This window comes from Mytilus galloprovincialis, chromosome 2, assembly GCF_965363235.1.
Source record: "Mytilus galloprovincialis chromosome 2, xbMytGall1.hap1.1, whole genome shotgun sequence".
NCBI classification, from domain to species: domain Eukaryota; kingdom Metazoa; phylum Mollusca; class Bivalvia; order Mytilida; family Mytilidae; genus Mytilus; species Mytilus galloprovincialis.
This window is the reverse complement of record NC_134839.1, coordinates 26,152,947-26,169,753: the sequence shown is the minus strand read 5'-3', so window position 1 is coordinate 26,169,753 and position 16,807 is coordinate 26,152,947. Positions and strand designations below refer to the sequence as shown.

General features: G+C 30.8%; 2 protein-coding genes across 3 annotated transcripts in view; one reads left to right on the top strand and one right to left on the bottom strand.

Moving 5' to 3' along the window:
* LOC143063249 (uncharacterized) overlaps positions 1-3,828 on the bottom strand; it is a 37,008-nt gene extending 33,180 nt beyond the window's left edge. The window contains exon 1 of one of the 2 annotated variants that reach the window (XM_076235271.1): positions 1,053-3,828. In XM_076235271.1, the coding sequence (XP_076091386.1) occupies positions 1,053-3,716 (2,664 nt within the window). In that variant the 5' untranslated portion in view covers positions 3,717-3,828. The remainder of the gene's footprint in view (positions 1-1,052) is intronic. The other variant, XM_076235270.1, reaches the window with a different exon arrangement.
* A 376-nt stretch (positions 3,829-4,204) lies between these two features.
* On the top strand, positions 4,205-16,403 carry LOC143063250 (tektin-like protein 1). Its single transcript, XM_076235272.1, has 6 exons — positions 4,205-4,719; positions 10,058-10,162; positions 11,465-11,851; positions 13,296-13,391; positions 15,186-15,299; positions 16,002-16,403. The coding sequence occupies exons 1-6, from the start codon at positions 4,345-4,347 to the stop codon at positions 16,185-16,187; spliced, it is 1,263 nt and encodes a 420-aa protein (XP_076091387.1). The 5' UTR covers positions 4,205-4,344; the 3' UTR covers positions 16,188-16,403.
* The last annotated feature ends 404 nt before the right edge of the window (positions 16,404-16,807 follow it).

The window sequence follows — 16,807 nt, the reverse complement described above, 5'->3', positions numbered from 1 at the left end:
TCAGAGTAATCAATTAATAATCGATTACACAGAAATCCTTCATGTAATCGATTATTAATCGATTACATTTGTCAGTAATCGATTATTAATCGATTACATTTGTCAGTAATCGTGCCCATCCCTGCTAGACATGAATAATTAAAAGCCCACTAACAAGAGGGATTAAATTACCCAGGAACACCAGGATGTCAATATACTATTGATGGTCAAACCATGTTTATAAATACTACTCTATTCATAAATATATACATGTTTATCCATGAAATAATAAATAATTGCTGTAAAGGACATTACAAAAGAAATATGAGTGTTAAGGTTCTATCTTTGTGAAATGAAGACCTTTTTTTAAGTTGCCTATTAATGCTATTTTACATTATAAAATTTAGTCCCACCATGCATCCATGAAAAGTATCAGTTCTATTGGTTTCAAAAATATGTTTTTTCTATAATTATAATATTATCGAGAAATTTGATTAGTTCAAGTCTCTTCAGTAGTTACATGTATGCTTTAATTTGCTGCTGGTGGATATATTGCTTGATTTTCATTTTTTAGTTTTGTTTTTATTTCATATATATAAATAATTATATAAGGACTGGTTTTTTTTCTTTATATTGTTGCCCATTGTGTCATACTGGGTCCTCTAATACATGTAATAGCTGTATAGCTAAATACAAATGAATGTCGAACATACAGCCTGGGTTTGGACATAATTGAAGGCAGTATGGTAATATTCAGGTACAATGACCTTTACCTGGTTACATCGATCCTCATCCTTTTATCTCTGTTTGATACTTGTCTTATTTGAAAATATATAATTACACATTTCTCAAGGTTCTCTTTTGAAATTTTTGAAAGCAAGTACTTGGACTCATCATTTGAGGTCATTGTAAGTTCAATAGAAAGAAGAAATGATATTGCTTAAACATTTACCTCAGCTGGCATAACATTTTCAGCTTATTGTAGACGAGTTTGAATGTCCTTTTGGTCTGGAAGTGGCACTTATCTAGAATAATCTTTACCTGAATTAACATTAACAATCTATATAGCTCACCTTATCTGTTCTTCTTTTCACCAATGGAGTTGTCTTTAACTTAACGCCAGCTCCCTCAAACACATAATTACAAGGTGCAATTTTCGTTGCAATGTATCCCTCTTGATATGGGTGACCTAATGGTTTATCGTTGACTAAATCTGACAAATTTAATGGAGGAACACCATTGGTGGCCGGTGATACAGCTATATTGCTAGAGTCGAACACAGCAGATGGCTTTTTATTCTTTCGCCCACCTATTAAATCATCAATGTTTGTTTGTGGCACTTGATTGTTTTTAGATGATTTAAGAACATTTTTAAAATTCAAAGTTTCTGAGCTGTTTTCTTCATTGTTTTTATTTGGCACATTAGGTAAAGATGATTTTGTTGAACGTAGATGACTTGGTTTTACAAGTCTTGGTTCTTCTTCTTCTTCTTCAGAACTTTCGTCTTTAGTACTAGAAAGGGGAATAATTCCTTTTCCTATATTAACATTGTTGTCTGTTTTGTTAAGTCTATTTGCTATTATTGATGGCAATCCCCTTGTTGGAGTATCATTATTTTTGCTGTCTTCATCTTTTGGTATATTTGAAATCTGTCTGGTATTTTCAACTTTAACTGATTTCTGTGAAATTTTCTGCAAATGTTTTTCTGCTTCCAACTGCTTTTGTTTATTTCGTTCGTTAATTTCTTCTACAGAAAAAACATTCCTTGAACTGACAGGCTTTTCTTGTTCATTTCCATCTTTCAGTTTTATAATGTCTGTTTGTTTTTGCGATTGTGATGAAATTGTTTTATTTTTTTCAGCATCCTCTATACTGGGTGCTTGTTTCTTTGATTTCTGACCTTTGACTCTTGGTGGAGCTACAGGTGTAGAGACAGTTTCTGTGATGAAAGATGAATCAAATATTTGTTTTCTTTTGGGGAATAATGTTGCAGAATCTTCAGGTTTTTTCTCCTCTGCATTTAGGTTTACCTCCTTACTTGATCTCTTCACTTCTTCTATTGAAGTCTGAGATGATACAATAGGCTTACTTATTTTATATGACTTCTCTTCCACAGATGATTGGGGTGATATTTTTGGTCTATTTACTCTCTCTGGTTTCTTTCTCGGATGAGTAGGCTTATCAATGGTACCCAATCTTGGAGATAAATCTTTATTATCTTCTTTTAATGATATTATTATATCGTCTTCTTTGACTCCATTTCTAACAGGAGTAATAACACTTGAATCAAATATTGCTTTCTTTTCTGGAGACCTTCTTTTTGTTTTAGGAGACTCAAATGGGCGATCAGGCTTTTGTTTAAACATCTGAGATAAGTCTTTAACAGTTTGTGCAGGTGTTGGCTCAATCATGTCTGAAGATTTCTTTATAGAAATATCTTTTTCACATTCACTTTCTATTTTTTCATCAGGAATTGTTTCCTTTTCTACTTTTGAGGATGTTTCAATAGCTGATTGAGATACCCTTCGTGGAGGGACAGCTGGTTTAGGTGGCAGTTTTCCTTTGGGTAAGTTAAATTTTGATGCATAAAAATCAGGCAGTTTTGGAGTATTTGTCACTCTTTTCTCAAACAGAGATCTGAATGTTATCACAGTATTAGGTTTCGGCAAGTCAGTTTTTGCTTTTCCGTCTTTGAGGGAATGTACACTGCCAGCTTCCGGAATATCTTTAGTTTTTTTCACCCTGGTAGGTTTATCTTTTACTTCATGCTCAATGATAACTATATCATTCCTTCCTTTCATAAAATCTGATGACACATGTTGTTCATTTTTTGTAACTACAACATCGTTTGTTGTCGATCCTGTACTTGATACCCGTGGACGATGTACTGGAGGAGGAGGAGCACTCCTCAGTTTAGTTCTAATATTATAGTCTGTTGTTTTTTTAATGTTATCATGCATATGCTGCCTTTGATTTTTATCATCAGCTTTCTCAAATGTTGATTTTACGTCATGCTTTGATTTTCCAACATCAACCAAACTCTCTAAACTGGCAAACCGTCGCGATGATTTGAAATTACTCTTCTCAGACTTCTCTTTCAATTTGGAAAATTTTAGACGCAATTTATCAACAAAACCTGAATTTGGAGCATATTCTTCATTCGTATCATTATCATCGCCTGTAATTCCATTTGTCATGTCACTTTGAACACTGTCATTATATATATGGCCGTGTGGATGATCAACTCCAAGTCTCTCAAAAAATGGATTACTATGAACGTGTTTAAGATGTGATGTTTCAATACTATTTCTTATTGGTTCATCCTTATAATCCTTTTCCTCATAAGATTTAGCATTTGTGCTCATTTTAGAGTTGGAGGAAATCACACTACTAGTACTTGTACATGTTGTATCCGATTTTACAGGATAAACATTATTAACCTTTTCCTGAAGCTTTGAAGGTTCGTGTGGGGATTTAATACCATTACTATTTGTGTCAATAACCGGCGAAATAGAAGAAGAATCAAACACACAAGTTTTCTTACTTTCTTGGATCACATTTTTAGTTTTCTTTGACATCAATTCTCGTTTCCAGGTTGGAATGTCAAGCATTTCGTTCATGTGAGTGTTGTCGGAATGATTTCTATCTATTTCATTAAAGTCCTCAAAATCCCCATTACCATTTGATAGACCGAGCTTCCATGGCGGAACGGAAGCCATTTCGACGAGGCCTGTCATTAATGTTTCTCTTCTCGGGACATAATTTAGTCATGAAGCTCTAGTGGATCACCTTTTCCGGGTACCTCCTTTGATGAACAAGTGCCCCTACGTCACTTTCACTGCGGAACTTTTATTTAGGAATCCAAGGTGAAGGTCATTTTCAAAAACGTTAAAAACATTTGTTATATGACTTTCTCCTATTTAACTGAAGACAAATTTCCAAACTACAAATAAAAAAGTATTAAGTTATCGAAACAGACATTGAGGAAATTATATACATTTATTTTTTCTTAGCTTTCAGTTACCCTCTACTGTTCCCCTTTTGATAAAATAAAGGAAACTTCGATTGTTTCTGGTAAAGGTTTCAGAAAGACCTTAAAATACTTGTATGATACATTTATCAAATTTAAGTCTATTATATTCGTTTTAAAATTCAATTTTAACGAATCAAACGCAAAATGGTTGTTCCGGAAGTCACGGAAAACCGGAAGTTGCCATGAAGTTTGTTTCCAAGAGCAACCTTTCAAAGTGGACGACGCCATAGGATTTACAACTTCACACTTTCAATCTTTGACAGTGCCTGTGGCAATTTTTTGTCGTCCATAAAGTTAGCGTATGCAACAGTCACAAATTTAACTACATAAAAATGTTAGGAACAAAAGCTGCCACAGCAATAGGACCAGAATCCTGGAGAAATTCTACATTGAAAGGAATAAAACTTTCTAACACTATTGTCAACAAAAGTGATAAATCATGTGATGTTGGAAGGTCCCTGGACCCTTTACCTCATCTTCGAGACACAGTTTCTCAGTTGAGTAATGATGAAATCCACAGGTACACTCGTGAGGTTAGAGCTGTTGTTGCTAAGCTCAGGGAAAGTCTTCTAGAGACAAATGAGGAAATCAAGTCACTAACAAGGGGGAGAGAAGCTATCGAAAAAGCACTTGAACACACCAGAAAAGACATCAGACTTAACAAAGACAGTCAAGAGGTCAGGATGTCAAGACCCCCAAGAGAAAAGGTAACACAAACAAGAACAGAAGAGAATTTTTCAGTTTATCTATGTGCATTTACATGATTTAGGGGTTATAATACTGAAATGTTAGCTAGGGTATATGATACAAATTTAGCTTAGGGTAAGTGAATGAATTGGGTATAAGTTGGGGGATGTTAAGTCTTGTTAGTATAGCTCTAAGTCTTGGACTTTCGCATCTTCTTCTTTATTGACTAAATACATTCGTGTGATGAGTCAACCGACTCTTTACGGATTACCCATGTAGATGTAGATGTAGACTAAGTTTTCCAGTTTTCCATCTGAATAAAGATGATGAAGCTACACTAAATAATATATTCCTAAACACAAACAATAAAAAAAATTTTGAGGGCCAAGCTCTAGATGAAAATTTTGAAATACAACTACTCTGTCATGTACATGTATGGTAAACTATGAGATGTTTAGTTTATGTTCTTTTTTTTTTGGAAGTGTAGTTAAACTTGATGGACAAACTTTCACATGACAAAACCAAATGTGTCATGCTCATGATGATCAAGAATATTTCATTCATCCATTTTATTGTAATGGATATTGTATAGATTGATATATTGTTTACTACTGTACATGAATATCATTATAGAATAACCAATGTTTTAATTGACTGTCCTGAAACTCTATTTTGGTCAGTTTGCTAAGACATAAAAATTGGAATCATTTTTTTTTCAAATCAGAAGTCACAAACCCATATCAACAATTTGCAGCAACAACAACAAGTCTTGTTGTACACATTTTTAGTGTTTACCCTATCACACAAAAAGGGCATGGTAACTTAATTGAAAAAAGGCATTTAGAGTGTTTAAAATATCTATAAAAAGAGCACCTAGAGTGCATGGAAAATTAACACAAAAAAAAAAAATATTATGCAAATCATTGTATTTAATTAGCTTTAAGACACTCATCATTCTGTATTGGCTCAACATGCTCAGTGGATGAGACCATTTTGAAACACTTTTATTTTGTTAAAAATGAAGAAAAGCAATATATATTGTAGATAAATAACATTAATTATGTTAAAAAGTATAAAAGTTGTTTTATTTTTTTTTTCATGTGGAATTATTTCCTATTTGAGTGAACTTTGGTACATTGTACATGTAGCTGAACTAAGTGTCCCATTTATATAAATATGCTCCTCTGTCGTCAATTTCTAACTAGGACTTTCTTACAGTGTATGTGTTGTACTTTTTTGTTTGGTAATAATTATAATCTGTATTTAGTAGACAAATTCACAATTACAAATTTAAGCACTGAAGGGCTATTAAAACTGACAAGACAAAAGAACATATCAAGTCATGAGAGTTCATGCATACATAAAACATAAAAGTTCCATTAAGTAGCTTGAAAAGTATAACAAAAGAAGATGTGGAATGATTGCCAATGAGACAACTATTCACCAGCATTCAAATGATGTGAACATAGTCATGATGGTGAATATCAGCAGTTTTAGGTCATGGTTAAACTTTCAAGAACAGACACTACCCAAAATGTTTGGTCTGCTATAACAAAAACTTAGAATAACTTTATATATTTATACGACTGTCACACAAGTGAGAGGTTTAGCTAGCTATAAAACCAGGTTCAATCCGCCATTTTCTACATTTGAAAATGCCTGTACCAAGTCAGGAATATGACAGTTCTTGTCCATTCGTTTTTGATGCGTTTTGTTATTTGATTTTGCCATGTGATTATGGACTTTCCGATTTGATTTTCCTCTGAGTTCAGTATTTTTGTGATTTTACTTTTTAGACATGAAAAGTGTCAAACGAGAAAACAAATTGTCTCATTTAATTTCAATTTTCAAAATTTATGATTTTTTTGTTGCTCTTATATCTATCTTTCATTGATAAATAAAAAAGTAATCTTATAAATTGATCAATACAATATAGCTTACCACTTCATTAATTATTGAATTGGTACCATATACAATTACAGAATCCATAGCTTTCTAGTTAGGACATATGTTGTCTTATTGACTTTCTACTTGAAGGATGAAATTAACCATTCTAGATAATGTTTAGGATTCCCTTGGCAGTTAATTTAAACCTTTAGGAAATAGTTTTTATATTTTTTTCTTAATGAGTAAAACCATGGTAAAATTTAAACATTAGATTTTTTTTCAATTAAAGCTTATAACCAACTTCACATGTTTTAAGATTAAAGTTTATATTAGGAATTGTATGCCCTAACCAGGAGTAATAAAATATTTATTGGTCACCAGGTCTTGTAGTACAACCATTGCTAAGCAAGTAATTGTTTGACTGTGGAATGTATATAACTACATGTACAGATGTTGAATTTAGAACATTAAATCCAATGCCTTAACGTGTTTGGAGGGTGCCTTTTTCTCTGCTCAAAAAAAAAGAACATTGTTTTCCGTTACAAAGAAAGTTATGACATACTGGCCATGGGTACATACATGTTTCAGCACAATGATGAACCCTGTACATTTTTGTTCAGCTATTATGTTTGATAACCAATTATAACCTAAAAATTAGCAACATAATATTATCTATTCTCTATGCTAAACCAATTTATTTACCCAAAGAGGATTGGGAATTAAACATGACCAATTATGCAGGAATCGTGCCCCTAGTCAAACTGAGTTGAACAATTTTTATGTTAAAAAGTTGATATTTAATTTGTGATGCAGGGAAAAGAGAACTTTACTACATGTAGTTTCTTAAAATTTTCTGAAAAGCATGAAAACTGCCAAAAAAACATTTAAAATTTATTGAAATTACAAAAATAACCACTTATTAGATAAAGGATGTAAAGAACCTTGTAAACTTTATTGATTATTAACAGCTCCTTGTCATCTTTGTTGTTTGAAGAAATAAAATGAGATGTGTGGTATCACTGATTTGGTCTTGTATTTGTTCCTCAGTAAATAAAATCTAATTACACAGATAACAGTTTGTATTATAAATGTAAGATTTCGAAAATCTTCATTTTAAAGAAATCATTAAACTTCTGTAAGCCTTTTTAAATGAATACACAAGCAATATTATTGAGGAGGGATTTACTTTTGATATGAGTTAAAGCAATCAGTTCCATTTTTTGATTTTGAAAATACAATTTAGCAAATTTTGGTGACATTAAAAATTGTACTTAGGTTAGAAAAAGAGAGGATCTATTTAAATTTTTTGTAAGATATCTAATCTAATTAGGATTCCCAATGTATTATGTACTCCATTAGTGGCTGATCCAGAACTTTTCATTAGGGAGGCCTGCTGACTGACGGAGGGGGGGCAGTCATGCTTCAGTGATTCCTGATATAATCAACCAGTTTTTTTCCGGGCCATGGATCCACCTATGTCCATAATTAATGATTATAGAAAAAAATAAAAAATTATGCAGTTATAAAATTATGGTAAAGTTTGAATCTTTTTGATGTCTTCAAGCAGCATCAACATTCATTTTTGCCTATTCTTTCCAATAATAAATTGCAAATATTGGGATACTTAATCAGTTACTGTATCATTCTTGGTGACACTTTTAATTTTTTTTGAATAATTATAAATCAATCAACCGGCAATAAACATGTATCCTACATATGGTTAGAAGGGGGAAGGGGGGTATCTGTATGTAAAAATGTACATGTCTTCACTACAGGTATTTTAATAATATCAATATATCAAAGACTAGATTTGAATGTACTGTTTTAGTTAACAGTGTGTTTTTAGTAATTTGATATATTTTTTTATAGCTTTAAACATGTTAAAGAAATCATGTACTGAAACGGGTGTGACTATTTAAAAATAGGAAGATGTGTTACATACAATGTAGCTCTGTTTCAGCTGTGAATGACCCACACAGATCTTTTTATTGGATAAAAGTTTGTAACAACTATATGATAGCTCTTGTGTGATAGAAATATGATAGGCTTTAAATGGAACATATATTTTTTGACTGGGTTCCAAAATGTTAAAGTTGAGAAGGGTTCTTGTTGCTATTATTTTTGTTATTCTTTTTATGTGTTTATTGATAGTAGTTGGGTAATATTAAATATCTTATGTCATTTTTGTATTTTAAGGTGGCATGTCAATATATTTTATTGCATTCTTGAGTTGTTGAACTTAGCAGGAGAATATACTTGTAGATATTTTGTAAACATTGAATCAAAATGCTTATTGGATTTTTTTTTTTAACTGGTAGTTTTTATACGATTTATTTATTTAAACAAACTGTTAAATTTGAGAAGATAAAAATCCTGATGAAGCTTGTCATTGGTGTTATATAGATCTTTAAAGACCTGTATTTTTCAGTATTTTTGTGAATATTGACAATCCGTATATTTTGAAATGAGTTTTATAACCATGTTTTGAATGTAGATCAGAAAATATGTAAATGTTCGCTCATATTTAATTTGGTTTCTCTTCCACTATATTATAAATTCAAAGCCTAATGTTCACAGCATCCTTTAAGCTGGATATTTCATGTCAGTTGTTTTGTTAAAAAGCTGCAGTGGAAGATTAAAAGAATACTATATTAGTTAGGTCTGTAATACACCATTGCTTTATTGCTATATCACATGAAGGATATGGATTTTCAGTTGTTTGTAACACTGACACCTAATTATAAAACCAATACATTATTATATTAAACGAAAGTCTTTAAACATTTCACAAGTAAAACTGGTATTAAATAGAATGTTATATAGAACTTATTGCCATTAATTAAAGAAATATTGAATTTTGACACCAAATATTTACTACCATTTTACCCTTAATTTAAATGTCTACACAACAAAGACAAGATTTGGTTACCTATTGATGAATGTACAAAGTAATCTTTATACATGACACCTTTTACCTTTTAGGAGAAATTTTAAGTTACTTTAATTCAATACACATTCCATTCAAGTTCATCTGTAACTTTCTATACAAATGCACACTTAATATGAAACTGACATATATTTTATGGTTTAATGGTAATTCAGAAGTTTTATTGTGTTATAATACTGTTAACTTCTGATAGAAATGCTGTCATGCTGAGGATAGTTTAAACTTTACCAAAAAATAAGATGTTTTGTAAACTGACACTAAAATAGTCAATTCTGAACATTTTAGTTTTGTGTCTGACAAAAAGGTTGTCTGGTAAGCTCTCTACAAATGAATTAGACTTAGGTCACTGAGTTGTTAAATACTCTTTTACAGCTGAAATAAAGTAGCTTGACAATAATTATTTGTACAGCGTTTTTTTTTCATAATACATGTATTAAACTTGAAAAACGAGGTTTGAATGAAGCTGCGTTACATATTTTTACCGTAGACTTATCTATAACCACATCATTCTTGTTTTTTTTCAGGGACATGATGGTGCAGATGATTTATTAAATGCAGAAAAAGCACATTTAATCAATTGTAAAAAGGCATTAGAAGCTCAGCTTAGATCTGTTCAGCAACAATTATTAGTAAGTAAACAAACACAATCAATCCTGCTACATGTATAAACAGTCACCTCTATTATAAAGTATCCATCTTTCTTTTCTAGTCATCCTCATCTTATCTGACTGTAAAACCTATGCATTTTGAGCCAAAATCCAAAGGTCACCATTTCTTACAAGGTCAGCTTTAATTGACCTTTATACTCAGGTTTATATTTATGTTTATATTATATTTCTAAGTAAATTATTTCTCTCTAATATTTTTAAAGGAAAACAACTGCTTCTAAGAACAAACAACTGTCCCTGTCTAAAAAAGAAAGCGGCATGAACATTGTGTGTTAATGCAAATGAGAATTATAAATGCATGCAACATTTCTGAATTTACTGCATCTTTATAATATACTGCTTTAGAAATTGTGTGTCAGTGGATTTTCATCAGAATTACAGAACTTCTTAATTATTCTTATTATAACACCTCTCTTTTGACATTTCTTGGGCTTTTTCTGGATTTGATAAGCTAAACAGAACTTCCTAATTACTCTACATAGAATATCTTTCTCCTGAAGGTAAAGTAAGAAAACTTTACAGTATCTTTATTCCATATCGATTTAGAAATTTTGTTTCCGTGGATTGATCAGAATTACAGAACTTAATTTCTCTTATCATAATACCTCTCTTTTGATATTTTCTTGAGCTTTTTCTGGATGTTGTTAGCTATACAGAACTTCTTAATTACTCTTTATCATACCTCTCTTTTGACATTTCTTGAAGCTTTTTGTGAATTTGATAACCTATACAGAACTTTATGTTATCTCTTACGTACATATAATACCTTTCTTTTGACATGTAACTAATAGAACATTACAGGAAATGTTTGTCTAAGGTAAGTCACTAATACATGGTAGAAACAAGTTCTAAAACTGAACAAGGAAATGAAGAGTTATCTCCCTTACTATATGATTATACTATCTTAGTTTCAATGAAGGACATATGGTTGATATAATGATGGAATAACAAGTAAATACATTCACTCAAGTAGTTTACTACATAATCATTCATATATTTTTTTTTCTCCACACACAAGATATTTAATTTTAACACTTTCTCAAAAATGTGAAATATCCTAAAATTGATGTCATATTACATTATCATCTTACAAAAAAACTCAAAACTAAGTAACATTGAAGGTGATATTATTTCTGAATGTACCATTTAGTTTGGTTTGAAATACTTTGACATTTTACTATATAACATAGGAAATGGCAGGTCTTTTTATACTGAAAAGATCATGTTTACTAAACACTAAGTAATGACAGAGTAATTTTACAGGTATTAGATGCTGCCAGAAAACGTTTATTTGGTGTGTTACAAGAAAGGTCCCGTGTCCTTGACCTCCTTAACCACTCATTGTCGTCTATCACAAATGTCAACAGTGCCATGTCCAACATGTCCAGCTCAGGTATGCGCCGTAGTAAGAGTGTCCAAGATGGCAGATATTCACGTATGAATTATTCCAATTTACCTGATCCATTGGGGCCATTCACTCCTGAAGCTGATCAGGCATTGGCTGATGCTGATGATGCTAGGGCTAGATCTGCCTACCTTAGAAGGGAACTTAGGGAAGCCATCGATAGAACTGATAAATTACAGAAGGCTGCACACAAGTCTGTAAACGATGGATTGACACAGAAACTATCAGAGACTGTCACACTCAAGGTACATAACTGTTATACAAGATAAACTTATAGGTCATTTGTCAAATAAAGTGAAAGGTATACAATTCACATATATACATCATATTTTGCATCTTATAATTTCGTCTTAAATGCTTTCTGAATCGGTATGGTGCCCTCTCCATTTTGTCTTGGTCAATTTTTTTGATGAGTTGCTGTTGACTCCACATCCCGCTTATTGTGTCAAAGTTGGCAATGTTAAAATGATATCACATGACATAATTGGCTGGTTTTAATAGGAAGAGTTATTGGTTGCCAAGTAATTGTTTTATACTAACAACCCTTATGACTGCAATTTCTCTTGTTTTTGTAGAAAAATTTTGTAAGGAATTATATTCATTATAAATCTTTCAACAAGGTACTTTAAAACTTGATTTTCGTCTAAAATAAATAACCACCAGCTGAATATTACATAACTCAAATAAATGTTATAAGTGTTATTTATTATCAGGTAATTTTCAATCACGAACAATAACCGCACAATATTATATAACTGTAATTTTAAGACACATTATTTATGACATAGAAAAATAATGAGATATGGTATGATTGCCAATGAAACAACTCTCCATAAAGAGCAACAAAAGGTCTCAGTACGACATTCAACAATATAAAAAGCCCATTACTAACAGTTAGCTATAAAAGGCCCTGGTATGATATAATGTGAAATAATTCTAAAGAAAATATATTCATGTTGTTAATTTAATTATTAAATGGGTGTATGCATTTTCATCTCAAAGATCAGTCATTAAATCATTTAAAAAATATTTAAAAGGCTATATGGCTGAGTGAAAAAGATCATTTATTTTATCATTTGAAATTACTCATAATTATTAGTAAATGTAATTTTTTAAACGATATAAAGTACTGCAAATTGACAATTATATGTTTTATATATAATGATTTTAACCAGTTTGTTCCTGCTCATTTTAATGTCACCACGGTTTCCTTTCTTTTTTGTTGGATTCTGTTATATTTTGATGTGTTTGATTATCAGAAAAATTAAAATTAGATATATACTATTAATTTTTTCAAGAGCACTTGTTAAAATAACTCAAATTATTTCCTGTTCCTGTATTAGCACCTACATTATATGTCAGTTCATCTTCAAATTTTTAATGGAAGGTATCCAATCAACATGGCAACAGATATGTTTTAGAATAAGAAAAGTCAGAAATGGGAAACCCTTTTTGGGGGTTGTGAACAAACAAAAATAACCCAATTTATTATCTGTGCAATCTATTTATCTTTTGACTTAAAATATTTTTCATGCAGTAAAAATTTGTTCCCGGAAAACAAATATGGATAGAAAAATATACAGTTTTGAAGTTTTCAACAGAAATTACAAAATGGTGTTTTAAAGATTGAATATATTATAAAAATGTTTAATATATATGGTAACTTTTAATTGTATATTAATATTGCAGCAACATCTTGGTGTGAGCTTTGGAGAGAATCGTCATGGTATGCACAGAGCACAGAGATGGTACGATGCTACAGATAAGGCTAGGAGTTATACATTGGTAGGTGCCATAATGAACTTTAAACTTTAGTTATTTTTTTCTTGAAAATACAAATTACCTTAGAAATGAAAATAACATTTTATGAATAAAGTGCATTAAAAGCACTTTTCTGGATTAACCTTTATCAGGAACAAGCAAATCGAAAAGTTTGAAAATTTAAGGATCTATATAACCAAAAGGGCTTATTTCACCTAACTTCAGCTATGTCTGAGGTAGTCAGAAACTTTTGTTTCTCATCTTAATAATTTCGATTTTTTTGAGAATTTTAAGAACGGATGCTAATAACCATGTCAGTACTGAGCTGACCTTTGCAATAGACAAAAAAGTTTTAAAGATTTGTTGAAAAAAAATTGTCTGCTTGATTGTAGGTATTGGTATTTCCTACTTGTCTTTTAAACATTATTATCGGAATATCCTCATGTTTTGAAAGCTGCGATAAAAACAAAAAATGCAAACATATTACCCAATATTTTATGCAAATTTTGGACCAAGGCTTCGATTTAAACAAAAAAGATTTGAAACAATTGCACTAAATACAATATTCTTAAATTAACGAATCTATAATATGTAATTTACAAGGAATGTTACTTATTTTTTAATCAACAGGAAAATAAACTCTTGATGAATATAATAAAGGTTCTTACAACTGTATTTAATTTGTTGATTTGATTATCGATCTGTTTATTTATGTTGTTAATGTTTGTAAGAGTCAGGTGGTATTTGCTATAAAAAATGATAAAAGATGAAAAACTTGTCAAAATTATGTTTTTTATAAATTTTACCTACATGACCATATATATAGTCCATCTAAGTAAAGTTAGAAAGGTGGTTTAGCCCTGTGAATGATAAAGTTACTTGAATTGGTTGGTGTTTTTTTTTTATTCATACTGTGTTTAAAAATTTAACACAGTAATTATCATTTAACTTTTAACAATATTTACTGCTTTTAAATGTGATTTTTTTTGTAAAGTTTTGTCCAGTAACTGCCTGATTCTTACAAATGTATTTCATAGTGTTTATGTAACATTATTGTTTCATTTGTAATTAACTGTTATTACATTAATAATTTACTGTTTAGAATATTTATATGATGTTAAATTGTTTAAGCAATTACTGTCTCACCAGATTTTATCAAAACTAACTTTAATATCAGAATCTTAAAATTCTGAAAGGGGATATTTGCAGTCATGGAAGAAATAATTCATCAGTAAATGTTATACTGTTATAAACTGTTTTTACTAGTTTAAGTATCTTATGTCTAATTTATAAATCAATAATTTAATTTTGGATGTAACGCATCTTCTGATTGGCTGACGTTATTTTGTTATGAGCCCATAGACATAATTTAGTAATGTGATCGTGAGGTCATCAACGTTTTTTCATGGTTTTCTTCGGTTTAAAATGGAATTTAGAATTAAATTATAAGAAATGACTGTAATATTTTTTCTGTCTATTCGAAATAACATAAAACATGTGGTGCACACTGTTTAATAACCCGCTACGCGCGTTATTCAGTGTGCACCAAATTTATGTTATTTCTTCATAGACAGAAAAATATTACAGTCATTCCTTAATTATGTTTATGATAAGGTTTACTTTGTAATGTGTTTACATTATCAATATCTGATCACTACACTAAGTGTTATCATATATATTATATGGTGAAACAGACATAATTTTCCCAATATAATGTTGGCATCATAAAGTTGCTGTCTTCCGTATCAAAAAGCTGTACTTAATTGTATGTGGTTACCTTTTAAGAAGTTTTAACATATATATCATTCCATTATTTAGGGTCCAGTTGCTAGTTCAGACTTATCAACAAGAGAAAGATTAGACCGTCCAATGGTCAAAGTATTCCAGAGACATCCTGGCACACAGCTACCAGAAGCACAGGAAATCATAAGGGTAAGTGTGCATGTAATACGCAACAAGTGTGTAACATCCTGGTTTGTCTAGATAATTCATCTACAATAGTCACTATAACCATTCCAGTTGTGAGTTTGAATCTCACTTGTTGCATGGTGTGTTTTACTTCAATCTTGGCAATGATAGCCTGATTTCTTGTGGAAGGTCGTAAATCTGCTAGGTTACTCCTTCAACCTCTACCAAAAAAATTTGTCTGCCATGATATAGCCAAGAGGACTGAAAGTGGCCAATAAACACCAAAAATCAATCAATCAAACTATTTTCTACAGGTACATATTCAGTTATTTATGTTCAAAATGCTTGCGCTTTGTTAAAAGACATGCTTTCCATTTATTAAACTGTCATAGTAACATACAGCTTCTAGTGAATAGTATGCCAGTCAAAGTCATTTACCACAGATTGCAGTTACTTATATTATCTGCCATGAATAAGTACGGGTATGTCCATATATGATTGCTGATGAGACAAACCTCCACAAGAGACCAAATGGCACAACACAAAATTAACAACTATAGGTCGCTGTACAACCTTCAACAATGAGTAAAACTAATACAGCATATAGTCAACAATGAAAAGTTATGAAATCACAAAATGTGAAACTATTCAAACAAGAAAACTAATGGCCTGGTTTATGTAAAAAAAACAATGAACAAGATATGTTAGTTTGTTTATGTTTTTCAGGGAGGTGATGGATTACTACAGTCACTCACAGCTACCAGTAGAAATATTGGTCTTTTAAGACTAACACAGCTGAAATTACGTAACGATATAAAGAGTAAGAGTGCTGCTGCTGGCATTGACGGAAGTATTATTAGAATGAGACGAAGCAAAAGTAACCATAGATGGACACTTGGAGAGGCATTCTAGTGCAAAAACTGTTTCATTTTGTTATAGAACTTTTAAATGCTAAATATTTGCTTCAAATATTATAAACACTATTTTTATGCATGATGCGTTTGTTGTTATGAAATCAAAATTTTAGTAATTGTTATTTTTTAAATGATTCCGTCCAAGTACTAATTATGATATACTGTGAGTTCATTATTGTTCAGAAGCTTCTAGTATTAAATGACATGGATGATATTGGTATGGATACAACATGAATTTTTTTTGTCAACAAAATACAAAATCGTTATAGGATTTTATGTTGAGGATATATTTCAAAGCCACCAAATTTGAGTATCCATGAAAATACAATTTTTTCATCATTCACTAAAATTGGTGACCATGAAAATTAAATGAATTGACAGTATATGGACTGATATTTTAGTTTATAAATGTGTATTTGAAGACATTTAATATTTAAAGAGTTTTGTTAAATGTTTGTTAATAAGAGCACAGTTTGAATTTTTCCCACAATATTTCATTAAAACTTACAATGTTCATTTTTTTTTTAAATCTATTAAATTATGTGTAATAAAAATACTAAAGGATACACACAATATGATAACTGTTTGTTTGTTTCAAGAAGGGTGAAGATTATGTTG